The following is a 16,195-nucleotide window of genomic DNA, read 5'->3' as shown; positions in this document are numbered from 1 at the left end:
TTTTTTAGAATGGGGCTGCCACACTATAAAGGTAGTATTTGTGCAAAGTTCTGCATCGATATCTTCTCTAGTGCTTACTTTATATATTGTACAGTAAACGATTCAGATCGTCTTCAAATTTCTGGTATATAGGAAGTAGGCGTGGTTGTGAAGCGATTTGGCCAATTTTTACAACATATTATTGGGAGATAAGGAAACTATTACAAACCAAGTTTCATTGAAATCGGTCGAGTAGTTCCTGAGATATGGTTTTTGACCCATAAGTGGGCGATGCCACGCCCATTTTCCATTTTGTAAAAAAAATCTGAGTGCAGCTTCTATCTGCCATTTCTTATGTGAAATTTAGTGTTTCTGACGTTTTTCGTTAATGAGTTAACCCACTTTTAGTAATTTTCAACCAAACTTTTGTATGGGAGGAGGGCGTGGTTATGATCCGAGTTCTTTCATTTTTGAACTGCATTAGGAAGTGGCTAAAAACAAATGACTGCAGGAAGTTTAGTTTATATAGCTTTATTGGTTTCCGAGATATGTACAAAAAACCTATTTGGGGGCAGGGCCACGCCCACCTTCCCAAAAAAATTACATCCAAATATGCCCCTTCATAGTGTGATCCTTCATACCAAATTTTATTTCCATAGCTTTATTTATGGCTTAGTTATGGCACTTTATGTGTTTTCGGTTTTCGCCATTTTGTGGGCGTGGCAGTGGTCCGATTTTGCTCATTCGAAAGCAACCTTCCTATGGTGCCAAGAAATAAGTGTTCCAAGTTTCATTAAGATATCTTAATTTTTACTCAAGTTACAGCTTGCACAGACGGACGGACGGACAGACAGACATTCGGATTTGAACTCCACTCTTCACCCTGATCACTTTGGTATTATAACCCTATATCTAACTCGTTTAGTTTTGGGTGTTTCAAACAACCGTTATGTGAACAAAACTATAATACTCTCTTAGCAACTTTGTTGCGAGAGTATAAAAAGGGCTGATCTCGTATATTTATACTCTCGCAAAAAAGTTGCGAAGAGTGTATTATAGTTTTGTTCACATAACGGTTGTTTGTAAGTCATAAAAGTAAACGAGTTAGATTTAGGGTTATATATATCAAAATGATCAGGGTGACGAGACGAGTCAAAATCCGAATGTTCCTTGGGACCGTGAGAGGGTTGCTTTTGAAAATGGGCAAAACCGGAGCACTACCACGCCCACAAAATGGCGAAAACCGAAAAAACATAAAGTGTCATAACTAAGCCACATATTAAGCTACGAAAGTGAAATTTGGAACAAAGGATCGCTCTAGGAAGAGGCATATTTTTGGTGAAATGGGCGTGGCTCCGCTCCCAAATAGGTTTTTTGTATATATCTCGCAAACCAATAAAGCTATATAAACCAAACTTTCTGCAGTCGGTTCCCTTACCCCACCACACACCATCAAAATAGTTGAAATCGGATAATAACCACGTCCACCTCCCAAGCAAAGTTAGGTTGAAAATTACGAAAAGTGCGTTAACACACTAACGGAAAATGTCAGAAACACTAAATTTTACAGAAGAAATAACAGCACTCAGATTTTTTTACAAAATGGAAAGTAGGCGTGGTATCGCCCTCTTATGGATCAAAACCATATCTCAAGAAGTACTCGACAGATTTCAATGAAATTCGGTATACATTATATTTTTTAATGCCCTGATAACACGTGTGGAAAATGGGTGAAATCGGTTCACAACCACGACAACTTCCCATATAACTCAATTTTGAATTCCATCTTACTCCTTCACTTTATAAGATATATGTACATAAAGAACCAATGAAGATAACGAAATAAAACTTTACACAAATACTCTAGCGCCCATAGAGTATATGATCACTTGTGAAAAAATTGTCGAAATCGGACTATAACTTTTCAATGCACCGGATATCGAGTATGAAGAACTCAGTGACTTATGGTAATTTCTCACCGAAAATATTGGTGAATCTCTCAGATATCTTAATTTATTTCAGAGGGAATAAATTCTAATAGTGTGTCTCTGTATCAGAAATGAATTTCAAGTATACGTTGAGTTTAATAGCTTATGTATGTAATAGCTTATAAGTCGGTTAATATGTGAAATATCTTAGCCAAATTAAATCTTAGTTATAATGTATGTTGGTGATGAAAATGAGTGAAATCGGTTTAGGAATTACCTCTGCCTAAATGCTATATATTATGAGGAATTTTAGTTATTCTATTGGACTTTATGCCGAATATATGGGTGAAATTGTGTGTTATCTTAATAAAAATATAGCAATAAATTGCGAGGGTAAAAATGTTCGGTTGCACACGAACTTAGTCTTTCCTTACATGTCTTAATGACATTTCATAAGGTGTAATGGTTATTGGTTGTATGTATGAGAATGATAACACATCCCACACTTTTATTGTATCAAGTTTGTTACACGATATAAGATATTCCTTCTTAAATTCACTCATTTCATAGTTACCTGAATATAGTATATCAGTAATACTAAACCCAATTCATCGGTATATTTTATAATAATATTTACAGATAATTTTATCAACTTACATGCAATTAGCTATTAACACTGAAATAAATTTGCCTTGCGCTAGGAAGAAGTAGCGTTCTTCTGCTTATTCAAAGATAAGTTTTTACAAGCAAAAGCTACTAGAACGCAATGTAGATGCAGCTCAATGACAGCGAATGCATAAACATAATAGATAATCCGTGTCCTAATTTGTTACATCTCATGTATGCATGTGTGTGCAAGTACCAATGTAGACACTCGTTGTGGCCATATGCAATGATTGTGACTAATTTTTAATTACGCTATCTAACATACAATTAGCGGTAGTAGTGCGCTGTTGCATATTATGTGTTTCATTATAACGGGTGCTGATGTGCAACATTCCGATTATGCATATGCACATACACAAAAACAACAATTATACTCATTTTTACTTTCGTATGATTTAACACTTTTAATTGCTGATGACAATTGTCAATTGCAGAGCTTAAGCTGGCCCACATTATCAGCATTGGTGCGTTTTTTTATACTCTCGCAACAAATGTTGCTAAAGAGAGTATTATAGTTTTCACATAACGGTTGTTTGTAACACCCAAAACTAAACGAGTTAGATATAGGCTTATATATACCAAAGTGATCAGTGTGAAGAGTGGAGTTCAAATCCAAATGTCTGTCTGTCCGTCCGTCCGTCCGTCTGTGCAAGCTGTAACTTGAGTAAAAATTAAGATATCTTGATGAAACTTGGCACACTTATTTCTTGTCACGATAGGAAGGTTGCTTTCGAAAATGAGCAAAATCGGACCACAGCCACGCCCACAAAATGGCGAAAACCGAAAACACATAAAGTGCCATAACTAAGCCATAAATAAAGCTATGGAAATAAAATTTGGTATGAAGGTTCGCACTATGAAGGGGCATATTTTGATGCAATTTTTTGGGGAAGTGGGCGTGGCCCCGCCCCCTACTAAGTTTTTTATACATATCTCGCAAACCAATAGAGCTATATAAACCAAACTTTCTGCAGTCATTGTTTTTAGCCACTTCCTAATACAGTCCAAAAATGAAAGAAATCGGATCATAACCACGCCCACCTCCCATACAAAAGTTAGGTTGAAAATTACTAAAAGTGGGTTAACTCACTAACGAAAAATGTCAGAAACACTAAATTTCACATAAGAAATGGCAGATGAAAGCTTAACTCAGATTTTTTTACAAAATGGAAAATGGGCGTGGCGTCGCCCACTTATGGGTCAAAAACCATATCTCAGGAACTACTTCACCGATTTCAATGAAACTTGGTTTGTAATAGTTTCCTTACATCCCAATGATATGTTTTGAAAATAGGCCAAATCGCTTCACAACCACGCCTACTTTCTATATACCAGAACTTTGAAGTCGGTCTGAATCGTTTACATTACAATATATAAAGTAAGCACTAGTGATGACTTTGCACAAATACTACATTTATAGGGTGGCAGCCCCATTCTAAAAATCGCCGAAATCGAACCATAGGTCTTTAAGGCCCCATATATCGAACACGAGGACCTCGGTGCTTCTAACCTATTATTATGGTTTCCAACTTTCAATGGACTTTATACAATATATATGACGAATATGTGGGTCAAACTGTGTATTATATAATATAAATAAAGTTAAATAAATAAATTGCGAGAGTATAAAATGTTCGGTTACACCCGAACTAAGCCCTTCCTTACTTGTTTTTGTTTTTTTTGCATGTGGAGTAAGCAGTTATGTATGCTAGCACGACGATCAATTTCCACAAAATTAAAGCCATAAATAGTAACAATAAATAATCCACAATTTATTATATATACTCGTAAAAGGAAAAGTATATATGTATAATCGAAAGTGTTGTAAGTCACTTCTTACTTGTTTTTCAAAATGATGGGTAGACATTTTCATAAACTTTATGTCAATCACAAATCATCTTTTAATCAAGTTTATATGAATATTAGAATATAATATTATTATTAGGTTGAGATAGGTAGATTAGATATTAACTGATTTCTAACAATAATACTTATATTTGGTATTTCGAATTATAATTTCATTTTCACTTCTAAATTAATGCAATACTAATCGGCTTAGTTAATAGACTTAGTTTAGTGAAAGCTAAACGAATTGAAAACTGTAGCGTTTAGAAGGGTAACGTAAAATCGGATGGTATCATTGCAATACATGACAAAAATACATGTTCATTCTTTAAGGGGTTTGATGGCTTTCAAATGTCGAACACAATCGTATTTTTGAAATTTTTTTTTATCATACGACGATATTGACATAGCGACCTGGTTACACATGGGATCTCCAACTGGCGCCGAACTGCGAGGGAAAGATAGGAGTGGCGCGCTATCATTGACTCGGCTATAACCGGTTAAACGGTTTTCAAGCCAATCACATACATACTGAGAAAACAAAGAAATTAGTGCAATATGCAAAAAAATTCGGAATTTTTGACAGAATTTTAACAACAAAAATAGTTGTATTTGTTATAATGTTATTTCAAAAATATATGCAAAATTAAAAAAAAAAATCGCTTTATAACTTTTCGAGATATCGTGTCCACCGACTTAAGAAATTGAGGAGGAACTTCCAAAGGGTTTATCTCTTTTTTTATTCAAATTTTGAAATTATGGAATCCACCTAACCTCTTAAACATCCTTTCTTGCTTCAATAATATGTATGTCCGATGATCTTGTTGATGGAAAATTTAAGTTTAAATTTTCATCAACAACAGTGTCGATTGATTTAAAAGACATTAGATCTCTGAATGTATGTGGAACTGTTGTATCTTGAAGTTAATTTAGTCAACATCAACAATTTTTGTTGCCAAACAAAATACGGTCTTTCTAAGATAGACGGAAGGGCATTGCGACTAATATTTTAAATATAAACTATCCCATCTCTCAAGTTGGATCAAACTGCACACGTTTGCAAAATTTCATTAAAATCGAATCTGTGGTTGAGGCATGCATCCCGGACACACAACGTGACATGCAATTTTAAATATATATTTTAGATAATTTTGGACAAATTCATTAAACTTCTCAAAAAAATTGTAATCGAATTTGAAAATTAAGTAAGGAAAGGCTAAGTTCGGGGACAACCGAACATATTAAACTCTCGCAATTTATTGGTGTAATTTTATAAAGATAACACAATTCGACCCATATATTCAGTATAAAGTCCAATAGAAAAACGACAATCATCATATATGGTATATAGGCTGAGGTAATTCCTGAGCCGATTAAACTCATTTTCATCACCAACATACATTATATCTAAGATATATGCTCATTTAATTTGGCTAAAATATTTCATATATTACCCGATTTATAAGCTATTAAGCCCATCGTATTTTTGAAAATCCTATAATTAGCTATATGAGAGCTAGGAGAAGTTATGACCTGATTTTACCCATTTCTAATACAGAGACACACTATTAGAAGAACAAAATTTCCTCTGAATTAAATTAAGATGTCTGAGAGATTTACCGATTTTTTCGGTGAAAAATTACCATAAGACACTGAGTTCTTCATATTCGATATCCGGGGCATTGAAAAGTTATAGTCCGATTTCGACGATTTTTTCACAAGCCTGAGATCATATACAGTATTTGTGTAAAGTTTTATTTCGCTATCTTCTTTGGTTCCTTATGTATATCTTATAAAGTGAAGGAATCAGATGGAATTCAAAATTGAGTTATATGGGAAGTTGTCGTGGTTGTGAACCGATTTCATATATTTTCCACACGTGTCATCAGGGTGTCAAGAAATTATTATATACCGAATTTCATTGAAATCTGTCGAGTAGTTCCTGAGATATGGTTTTTGACCCATAAGTGGGCGATGCCACGTTCATTTTCCAGATTTTTTCTGCTATTTCTTCTGTAAAATTTAGTGTTTCTGACGTTTTTCGTTAGTGAGTTAACGCACTTTTAGTAATTTTCAACCTAACCTTTGTATGGGAGGTGAACGTGGTTATTATCCGTTTTCTTTCATTTTTGGACTCAAGGAAGGCATAAGGAAATGGACTGTATAAAGAAACGACTGCTGAAAATTTGGTTTATATAGCTCATTAAGGTATCTTAATTTTTACTCAAGTTACAGCTTGCACAGACGGGCAGAAGGACGGACAACCGTTATGTGAACAAAACTAAAATACTCTCTTAGCAACTTTGTTGGTAGAGTATAAAAAAATATTAAGTCAAAAAGTTTCTTTAAATATTATTATACTACAAAGTAACGGCAGTGTTAAATAGTATTGTATAACGCCAAAAGTTAGGCTTTAAATGCAAGAATGATTACAACCATTAAAATTCATGCGATAAATAACAAAATTACCATCACATTACGTTCACTCAAGTGACATTTGCGAATGTAAATACTAAATTTTATGTTAAAACAACAATTTCATATTCATATTGTCATCATTGTGTCGTTATAATAGTATTTGAGCAATAAATTGGTCAACACTTACCCGCCTCGATGAGCAACACTTTCCATTGCGGTACCTCTGAGAGACGCGAGGCTACAACCGCACCAGCTGAACCGCCACCAATCACAATAAAATCATAGTCATAATCTGGCTCCGAACGAAACTATCGTATGGGAAATCATATAAAAAATAAATATTTATTACACTCAAATGTTATTAGTGGAAAAATTATAAAATCGCATAAATAAACATAACATGCAATATTTAATATTATTCGAATATTATTATTATATTTTCAGGGTATTATCAGCTACATCGCATCTATAGTAAGTATGTACATGGAAGCTGATGGATGCCAGTAAATATGATTTACTTATAATGGCTATTTCGAGCGCCACTCTAAATCATCGAGTAACATAGAACATATGTGTTGTACCAACTTTTTAAATAATAGTATGATAGAGTATGTATGATAGTTTCACCCCATATATTTCCTGAAATTTTATTATTTGTTAAAATAATTACACGATACCGAAACTGCAGCATACTAAAGCGGCAGAGTTTTCCAACCTAAATCCATTATTTGCTATTGAATTTCCCCGAAATCATCTCAAGCAACTGACTATAAAAATCATCTTAAACATATCTTTCATCTTTAACACAAACCAAATCAGTCTTTCTAACCTCAAATGCTAATAAATAGTCTATTTCCATTGCATTATACTTAGCTGCTGGATTTACCGATAACATCCAAAGTCTTATACCTACAATCAATTGTCTCTTATATATGTTCAATGAATATTAGAAAACATGAGTTTCCATCAATGAATTATCCAAACGAAAGAGACATTAATAGTACAAAAAGTTAATATTCACCATTTGAATAGTACGTGTGTGTTAACATCTATATTTCATGGTTATTGCTCATTTGAGTAGCATGTTTTGACTGACTTACCCTTGGCGTGGCACGGCCGCAGGGATCCTCGAGATCGCATTGCGAACGTATGAACACCTCTAGCAGACCCATGAAGAGCATGAACGCGCTGCCGCCACACGTAGATGCTAATGTGGGACCGGTTGGCACGCTCACCAGACAATCACAACGGCCGGTTGACATATTTACGATTTGTTGTTGTTATCGTCGAGTTTAGATATGTTTGTTTTAGCTTAGTATCTTACTTTTGAAAGTAAAAACGAATGTTGCACTTTTCTACGCTGTGTGTATTTGTTGTTATTATGCCACACTTGTTATTGCTCTGCTACTAGTTGTAAGCGTCTGTCTGCACGAGTCTGATCAATTCTGCACGATCCAGTTTCGTTCGAATGTTCTTGTTGCTTGACCTGCAAATAAGAGCGTAAATAAATTAAGAATTAATATGAATTTAAAATTGTGGTTATAGAGTAGTTGTCGAGTAGAGATAAAGTGCTTTATATTATTGCATCTGTAATGCTCAAAATTCGCTCTTTGAGCGCTATTTATGTGCATATAAACAACAAATCAAATATTTCGAATTTTTCAGAAGGTTTTCTCAGACTTGAAATAAGTGTTCCATGTTTCGTAAGGCTTTGCGCAGCTTACTTTTTCGATAGGCCAAAGATGATCCATTGTCTCTGTTTTCCAAGTATTTTTTCGAACAATTTTCATTATTATATTCATATGTACATGATCCTCGTAATGTTTTTCAAACTCAATTATAAAATATTTTTTTTAAGTAAAGAACTCTCCAACTTTGGTGTGTTAAAAGCCACACAACGGATACTTTTGATACTTTTCTGCTGATAGAATTTAATTTTTTGAAACTATGAAAATGTTAAACTAAAAACAAACCTATTGTATCTGGATAGTATTAAAAAGTTGTGGGAATGTAGGCCAATTAAAAAACCCAGAAAAATATAAACTGGACAGAGACATTTTTTTAAATTTGCTTCAAAGTAATGAGTTTGCTTTATAACTCTGTGCCTGCTGAACTGGATTTTTTTAGATTTAAGGGGAATTGTGAGTCGAAAATGGACTTCTTTTGAAAATGAGTTCTGAACTGGAAAGTCACCAATAAGGTTTCTATTATTTTTTTAAGAGTTTATTGTGAATTATAATACAGGAAAAATAAAAACTCATTTATTATGACTTTCAGTTTTCGTTCCATGAGCAAACTGTTGTGAAATAAATTTAAATTAAAAAAATTGTGCTAATTGCAAAAAAATACTTGAGTGCCTTAACTAAAATATCTACATTTTTAATAAAAACAACCAGAAAAAACTGGTCTGAATTAGATACACAACTTTACTTATTATTTGTTTTTCAAATGAAAATTTTAAAAACAATGGTTGTGCTTTTGATACTTTTTGATACTTTTTTTGCTTGGTAACATATACTTAATTTTTTTAGCTCGCGGCAACACTTGTCACTTATGATTAGAGCGTGAATAAGAATAGAACAAATGAATTATGTGCGTAAGTGTGTTTTGTTCTTGTGCCGTTTTTGCATTTTCCTTATATTTTTGCATTCGAAGGCGAACCGGTAGAATATTACCGCAGATCAATTTATATACCGTTTTTAGATCATTTTTTGGACCAAATCAATGAACGATTTTTAAAATATCGAGAGCTGCTTTCCAAAATTGAAAACATTTTGCCAAATAAATGCATAAATCTTGACGTTATTGAGATGCAGGAGACTGTTCGTGTTTTAGAAAAGCAATGGTCCGCTGATGTAGAAGATCCCGATGATTTCGTTGCTGAATTTAGAATGTGGAAAATGTTAAAAATCATTTCTTCAGATTATATTTTCTAACTAAAATTTTGAATATATTTTCAGGAACTGGTTAAATCAAACAGAGAGATACAAAACTTTTTTAGACGCGTTGAATTGTTGCGATGCAAAAATTTTCAAAACAGTGCATCGTTTTTTAAAGATTGGAGCAACAATCCCTATATCTGTCGCTTCAAGTGAACGCTCGTTTTCCTCACTTCGCAGGCTTAAAACATATTTAAGAAATAAAACTGGAGAAGCACGCCTGAATGGAATGGCTCTCTTGAATATCCATAGAGATATAGACGTGACGAAGGAAGAGATTTTAAATGTTATGGCCCAAAGTAGAAGAAGATTAGAATAAAAACATGAAACATTGTCTTTTTACCTAAAACCCCCCCCCCAAATTTTTTTCCTGCGTTCGCCACTGCAATTCCCCGCAAAAATAATACGGCTGTGTAAGTTCACGTTGAGCAACATCAAAAGCTCCGTCATGATTGGGAAGGACCTCTCCGGGCCGTTCGATACCAAACGAGGTTTCAGACAAGGTGACTCACTTCTTTAACTTGATGCTGGAATCAATAAATAGAGAATATACAATCTTCTATCAGAGTGTACAGCTGCTGGCGTACGCCGCTGATATTGATATCATTGGAAGCAACATCCGTGCCGTTTGTTCTGCTTTTTCCCGCATGGATAAGGAAGCGAAGCGAATGGGTCTGGAGGTGAATGAGGACAAGACGAAATATCTCCTGTCATCAAGCAAATAGTCGGCGAATTCGCGTCTTGGCTCCCACGTCACAGTTGACAGTCATAACTTCGAAGTCGTAGATAATTTCGTATACCTGGGAACCAGTATCAACAACACCAACAATGTCAGCCTCGAAATCCAGCGCAGAATCACTCTTGCCAACAGCTGCTACTTTGGACTGAGTAGGCAATTGAAAAGTAAAGTCCTCTCTCGCCGAACCAAAATCAAACACTACAAGTCGCTTATCATTCTCGTCCTGCTTTATGGTGCAGAAGCTTGGACGATGTCAACATCAGATGAGACAACACTAGGAGTTTTCGAGAGGAAAATTTTGCGCAAGATGTATGGTCCTCAAAACATTGGCAACGGCGAATACTGCAGACGATGGAACGATGAGCTGTACGAGTTATACGACGACATTGACATAGTTCAGCGAATAAAAAGACAGCGGCTACGCTGGCTAGGTCATGCTGTCCGAATGGACGAAAACACTCCAGCTCTGAAAGTGTTGGATGCAGTACCCGCCGGAGGAAATCGAGGAAGGGGAACTGGTGGAGAGCGACCTGGTTACACTTGGGATCTCTAACTGGCGTCGAACTGTGAGGGAAAGGGAGGAGTGGCGCGCTATCATCGATTCGGCTATAACCGGCTAAACGGTTCAACGCCAATCAATTTTTAAGTGGAAATGTTGATGAGATTTTCTGAGGATCACAAAAAGGTTTGTCTTAAGCAGCTCTAACATCAAGACAAGATAGTTGTGCCGTGCCAAGTATGCTTTAATTGAAACTAAATCTGTATGAGTAAATAATAAATAATCAACTGAAATTCATTAATTTTTTTCTTCCTAAAGTTCGAATGACCTTAACGGTAAACTAGGCGCATCGTAAAAATAAACACACAAAACGACCATTAATAAAAAGCAGCAGCGCAACAACTCTGGCAATGCCGCTTTTTGTGGGCAACGCTACAATGTCTACCGGCAGCCACAATTTCAGCTCTAATTTACTGTTGGCTCAAGGCCACAGAAAAAGCAAAAAACAAACAAAACAATGAAAAAGCGAAAAAGCGAAAAACTATGAATAATTCATCGTAATGAAATCGAAATTTGCTGTATGTTACAACAACAACATTGCGTCCAATAAAACGCAGCCCAAATTATATTTATGCGTTTTGAATTTGTGGCTGTTGCAAGCGCCGCTATTAGTGTTACTCTCCTTCATTTTGGCGAAATTTCCATTAAAACTGATGTGTTTTTAATTTGAAAAACTTCGGATAATAAGCATTTGACTTGTTAAAGTAAATGATTAATGAGTTGCAATGTAGCTTCAGCATGCGTTTGTAGTAATGATATCACATGCCTTATGCAGACTGATTCGTAGGAATAAAGTGTTTGCTGAGAGTTTTGACACTTTCCGTGAACTACGTTTGTGTTTAGAAAGAACTTAAACTCGAAAATATTAAAAACATCCGCATTCGAGCAATAAACAATGGGCCACAAAAATATTGCAGCAGTGATAAAAGTTGTTGAAGAAAGTGAGGAATTATATAAAAACTAGCAGACCCGGCCACACGTTGTTGTGGCTAAGGTATACATTAAATTAAGTTGGTCCAATCTTGGCTTCGGCGACGATATTGATTACTCGAGGTCGATTTATGTTACGCAGCATGATGACAACTCACACTACTTTTAATTGCAGTGAGTGGTGATAGTACAGACAATTTTAAATAGTTTGGGATAATTGACTACGCCATCCTGGTTTGTAGCTGTGTCAACTCTCCTGGACCGAAATTCTAAATTGTCGCATTAAGATCATCGATATCTTTGTTTTACCACCAATATAGGTCATTCAATCAGTCATTTATGGTTATCATATTGAGGTTTCATGTCAGGAAAACTTCTCTTTCAAGTCAATAAAGTGACAGAAATCTGTTGGAAATGTTATTAATCCATCGAGGTGTCAACTGTGACCCTACCATTTCCAACTGCTTCTACAATCGTAATTTGATATTGTTGCAAAAACACTCATATGTTAGTTGTTAATTGGCGATTCTTTATGTGTCGCCACAAATTAAATGACTTTAGGCATGCGATTAGCCCGTCAGTAACAGTTGATCCAGGAATAATTGGAAGAGTCTGGCGTAAATCACCTGTGAACAGAATCCTGGCTCCACCAAAAACGTTTATCGACAATCAAGATCTTTTAAAGTCCTGTGCAGTACCTCCAGCGACTTCTTGAATATTTGGAAAATCTTCGTTAAAGCGCTATTTTTGGCGATTTTGCCGACTGGTGTTTCGTTCATTTGCAATTTAGGAGTAATTTCAAGGCCGAATGTGCCGTTTGTTTGCCTACTAACAGGTGCCTATTCCCGTTAACCTTGGAAACCTTGGAACCTTGGTGCAAATGAGTGAAATTGGTTCTGGAATTACATCAGCCCTCATATACTATATATGATGATTTTCTATTGGACTTTATGCCGAATATATAGGTCATAATGTGCGTTATCTTAATAAAATTACATCAATAAATTGCGAGAGTGTAAAATGTTCGGTTGGACGTGAACTTAGCCTTTTCTTATCGAACTTAGCCTGGGCTATCGACACAACCTTATACAATTGAACTATAACAAAAATATTTTAACAAAGCAACAATGACAACCTTCAAAATATTATTTTTTTTTTCTCTCTTTTTATATTTTTCTTGTCAACTCGAATAAAATTCTCTTATTGATATCTTCCTCGCAATTTTTCCATATTTACTCACTTTCTAATCTTTTTCCGGCCTTCCACGAATATTTCAAGACTAAAATTAGCCAGATCGGTTTGAACTTCAACAACCAATAACTTCCCGATTTTAGAAAATTTTTAATTTTCTTCGCGGAAAGTTAAAAAAAGTCATCGGAAGCTAATGAAAATAATGTTCTTTCCAAAGATAAAATTAAATTTGAATTATCTGTGATTTTTCATTAAAAAGTAGGGTCCAGGGTCCTATTGGATCATCCTTTATATTTTCATAAATACGATATAAAGCCCATCGGTAGTTTGCAAATTAGTATAATATCTTAGCTGTATGGGGGTAGGGGAAGTTTTGATTTACCGGGCATGTGCTGCCCCACAATTATAAACGTGATTGTCTCGTAAGTCTAAGAGTGAAAAATTATCAAATACAAACACATCGCATAATTGACTTAAACAATATAAATCTATTGCAAAGGCAGATATTTAATAAACAGTCGTGAAGGGGAGACATTGTCTTGCATAGTGGCAAATAAGCAGCTATCAAACTGCACGTAAATCTATTCGATTAATTATGTTTGCAGTTATGGCACAAAGAAAATGTGTAGAGTAATACTGATAGCAACACTCACCACTAAAAGAGCAAAAACAACAACAACAAACACAATAGGTGTACAAAAATGCAACTAATCGCCAACTTTAAATGCTAATCGACTGAGTTATTCGCGGCATGTACAACAAATGTGGTACAGATTCCTGCATCATTGCAACAGCAACCGTAACAACTGGCCATTATGGTTAGCCATCAGTTTATAAATGCATAAATAGACAAACATACGAGTAGTGCATAAGTGCATGCAGTGAAATGGCATTTCTTGCAGCAAGACAACAGGTAACAGTTGCGAAAGAAATGCTTTTCCATCGGTACAAATTGCCATGTCGTTCAAGAAGCTGGCAAACTCAGATACTTGTTGACAGTAAAGCAATGCGAACAGCTGCTGCTGCTGCTGCCAACTAAGGTACTCAGCGTTTTCTTAAACGCAAGCAGCTGCCGCTGCAAAATATTAAGGTACCTTGGCTGTTTTCTAAATCACCGTTACTGGCGCTTGCCATAATGACAGTACGTTTCGTATGTGGTGGCCACTTCCTATTTTCACTTTCATTTATTGCTGCTTGCTGTTACTGCCACAGCGGATGTTTTAAACAACCGTAAATACTTCTTCGACACTGTAAGTTATCGCTGAGGAGTCACTTTTGTAGTAGTTGGCTTTTATTGTTTTCGTCATTTAATGGCGCTACAGTGCTTGTTAAAGCCATGACTGCTCATTGCATGCCAACTGCTTTGTTTTGTTGACTCTTTTTTGGCTGACCCTTTGCCATTAAAAGTAAGTGATTTTAATAATGTTTATTTTATTCCATTTTCATGCATATTTTCTGCGGGAATGTGAATATAACATTTGTGGCAATAGGTCTTTTTCATAGGCAGCGAAGTTCTTTACTTAAGTCTTTTGTTAGAAAATATGGTAAATAAAAGATAGAGACAAAGGTAAAGATAAAGATAAAGATAAAGATAGAGTTAAAGGTAAATATAAAGATATAGATAAAGATAAAAGTATATATAAAGACAAAGATAAATATAACGATAAAGGTAAAGGTAAAGGAAAAGGTAAAGATAAACGTAAAGATGAAAATGAATATAAAGATAATGTTTAAAGAAATAGAAAACAAATTATATTAAATTTATTTAAGTCCGTGTAATTCGGATTCTATATTTTTCTTTTAAGAAAAATTTAATTCTATCTATCGAATATATTTTCAAACAAGTAAGGAAGGGCTAAGTTCGGATGTAACCGAACATTTAATACTCTCGCAATTTAATGAAGAAAATTTATTTACATAATACACAAATTTACCCATAAATTCGGCATAAAGTTTAATAGTATAACGAAAATCGTCATATTTAGTATATGAGGGCTGAGGAAATTCCTGAACCGATTTCATTCATTTTGACGAGCAAGGTGCACTATCCAAGACTTTACGCTCACTTAATTTTGCTAAGATATCTCACATATTAACCAATACATATATGCGGAATAAAGCCCACCGTATTTTTGAAAATCATATAATTAGGTATAAGAGAGCTAGGGGAAGTTATGACCCCATTTTAACCATTTCTGGTACAGAGGCACACTATTAGAAGAAAAATATTTCCTTTTAATTAAATTAAGATACCTGAGATATTTACCGAAATTTTCTGTGAAAAATTACAATAAGGCACTGAGTTCTTCATATTCGATATTCGGGGCTTTAAGTTGGAATTCAAAATTGAGTCACATGGGAAGTAGTCGTGGTTGTGAACCGATTTCATCCATTTTAGCACGTGTCATCAGGCTGCCAAAATAATATTATATACCGAATTTCATTAGAATCGGTCGAGTACTTCTTGAGATACGATTTTTGACCCATTAGTGGGCAATGCCACGCCCATTTTCCATTTGAAAAAAAATCTGAATGCAGCTTGATTCTGCAATTTCTTCTGTAAAATTTAGTGTTTCTGACGTTTTTCGTTAACGCACTTTTAGTAATTTTCAACCTAACCTTTGTATGGAAGGTTATTATCTGGTTTCAACTATTTTCATGGTGTGTGGTAGGATACATAAGGGAATCGACTGCAGAAAGTTTGGTTAATATAGCTTTTTTGGTTTGCGAGATATATACATAAAACCTATTTGGAGGCAGGACCACACCCACTTCCCCAAAAAAATTACATCCAAATATTCCCCTTACTAGGATAATCCTTTGTACCAAATTTTACTTTTATAACTTTATTTATGGCTTAGTTATGACACTTAATGTGTTTTCGGTTTTCGCCATTTTGTGGGCGTGGCCCTATTTTGCCATTTTTCGAAAGCAACCCTCTCACGGTCCCAAGGAACATGTGTACCAAGTTTCGTCAAGATATCTAAATTTTTACTCAAGT

The 16,195-nt window shown here is 34.9% G+C and overlaps 1 protein-coding gene across 2 annotated transcripts in view; it reads right to left on the bottom strand.

Annotated features, from left to right (window-relative positions):
* Window positions 1-16,195, bottom strand: part of Gld_9 (glucose dehydrogenase [FAD, quinone]) — a 43,740-nt gene that overhangs the window by 9,370 nt on the left and 18,175 nt on the right. For both annotated transcript variants that reach the window (XM_054233876.1, XM_054233878.1), the window contains 2 exons: window positions 7,937-8,322; window positions 7,024-7,144 (listed from right to left, as the gene is read on the bottom strand). In XM_054233876.1, coding sequence (XP_054089851.1) covers window positions 7,024-7,144; window positions 7,937-8,098 — 283 coding nt within the window. In that variant the 5' untranslated portion in view covers window positions 8,099-8,322. The remainder of the gene's footprint in view (window positions 1-7,023; window positions 7,145-7,936; window positions 8,323-16,195) is intronic.

The sequence above is a fragment of the Zeugodacus cucurbitae genome, chromosome 2 (assembly GCF_028554725.1).
Source record: "Zeugodacus cucurbitae isolate PBARC_wt_2022May chromosome 2, idZeuCucr1.2, whole genome shotgun sequence".
Lineage (NCBI taxonomy): Eukaryota > Metazoa > Arthropoda > Insecta > Diptera > Tephritidae > Zeugodacus > Zeugodacus cucurbitae.
Note: the sequence above shows the minus strand (reverse complement) of the source record. Positions and strands in the feature narration are given on the sequence as shown.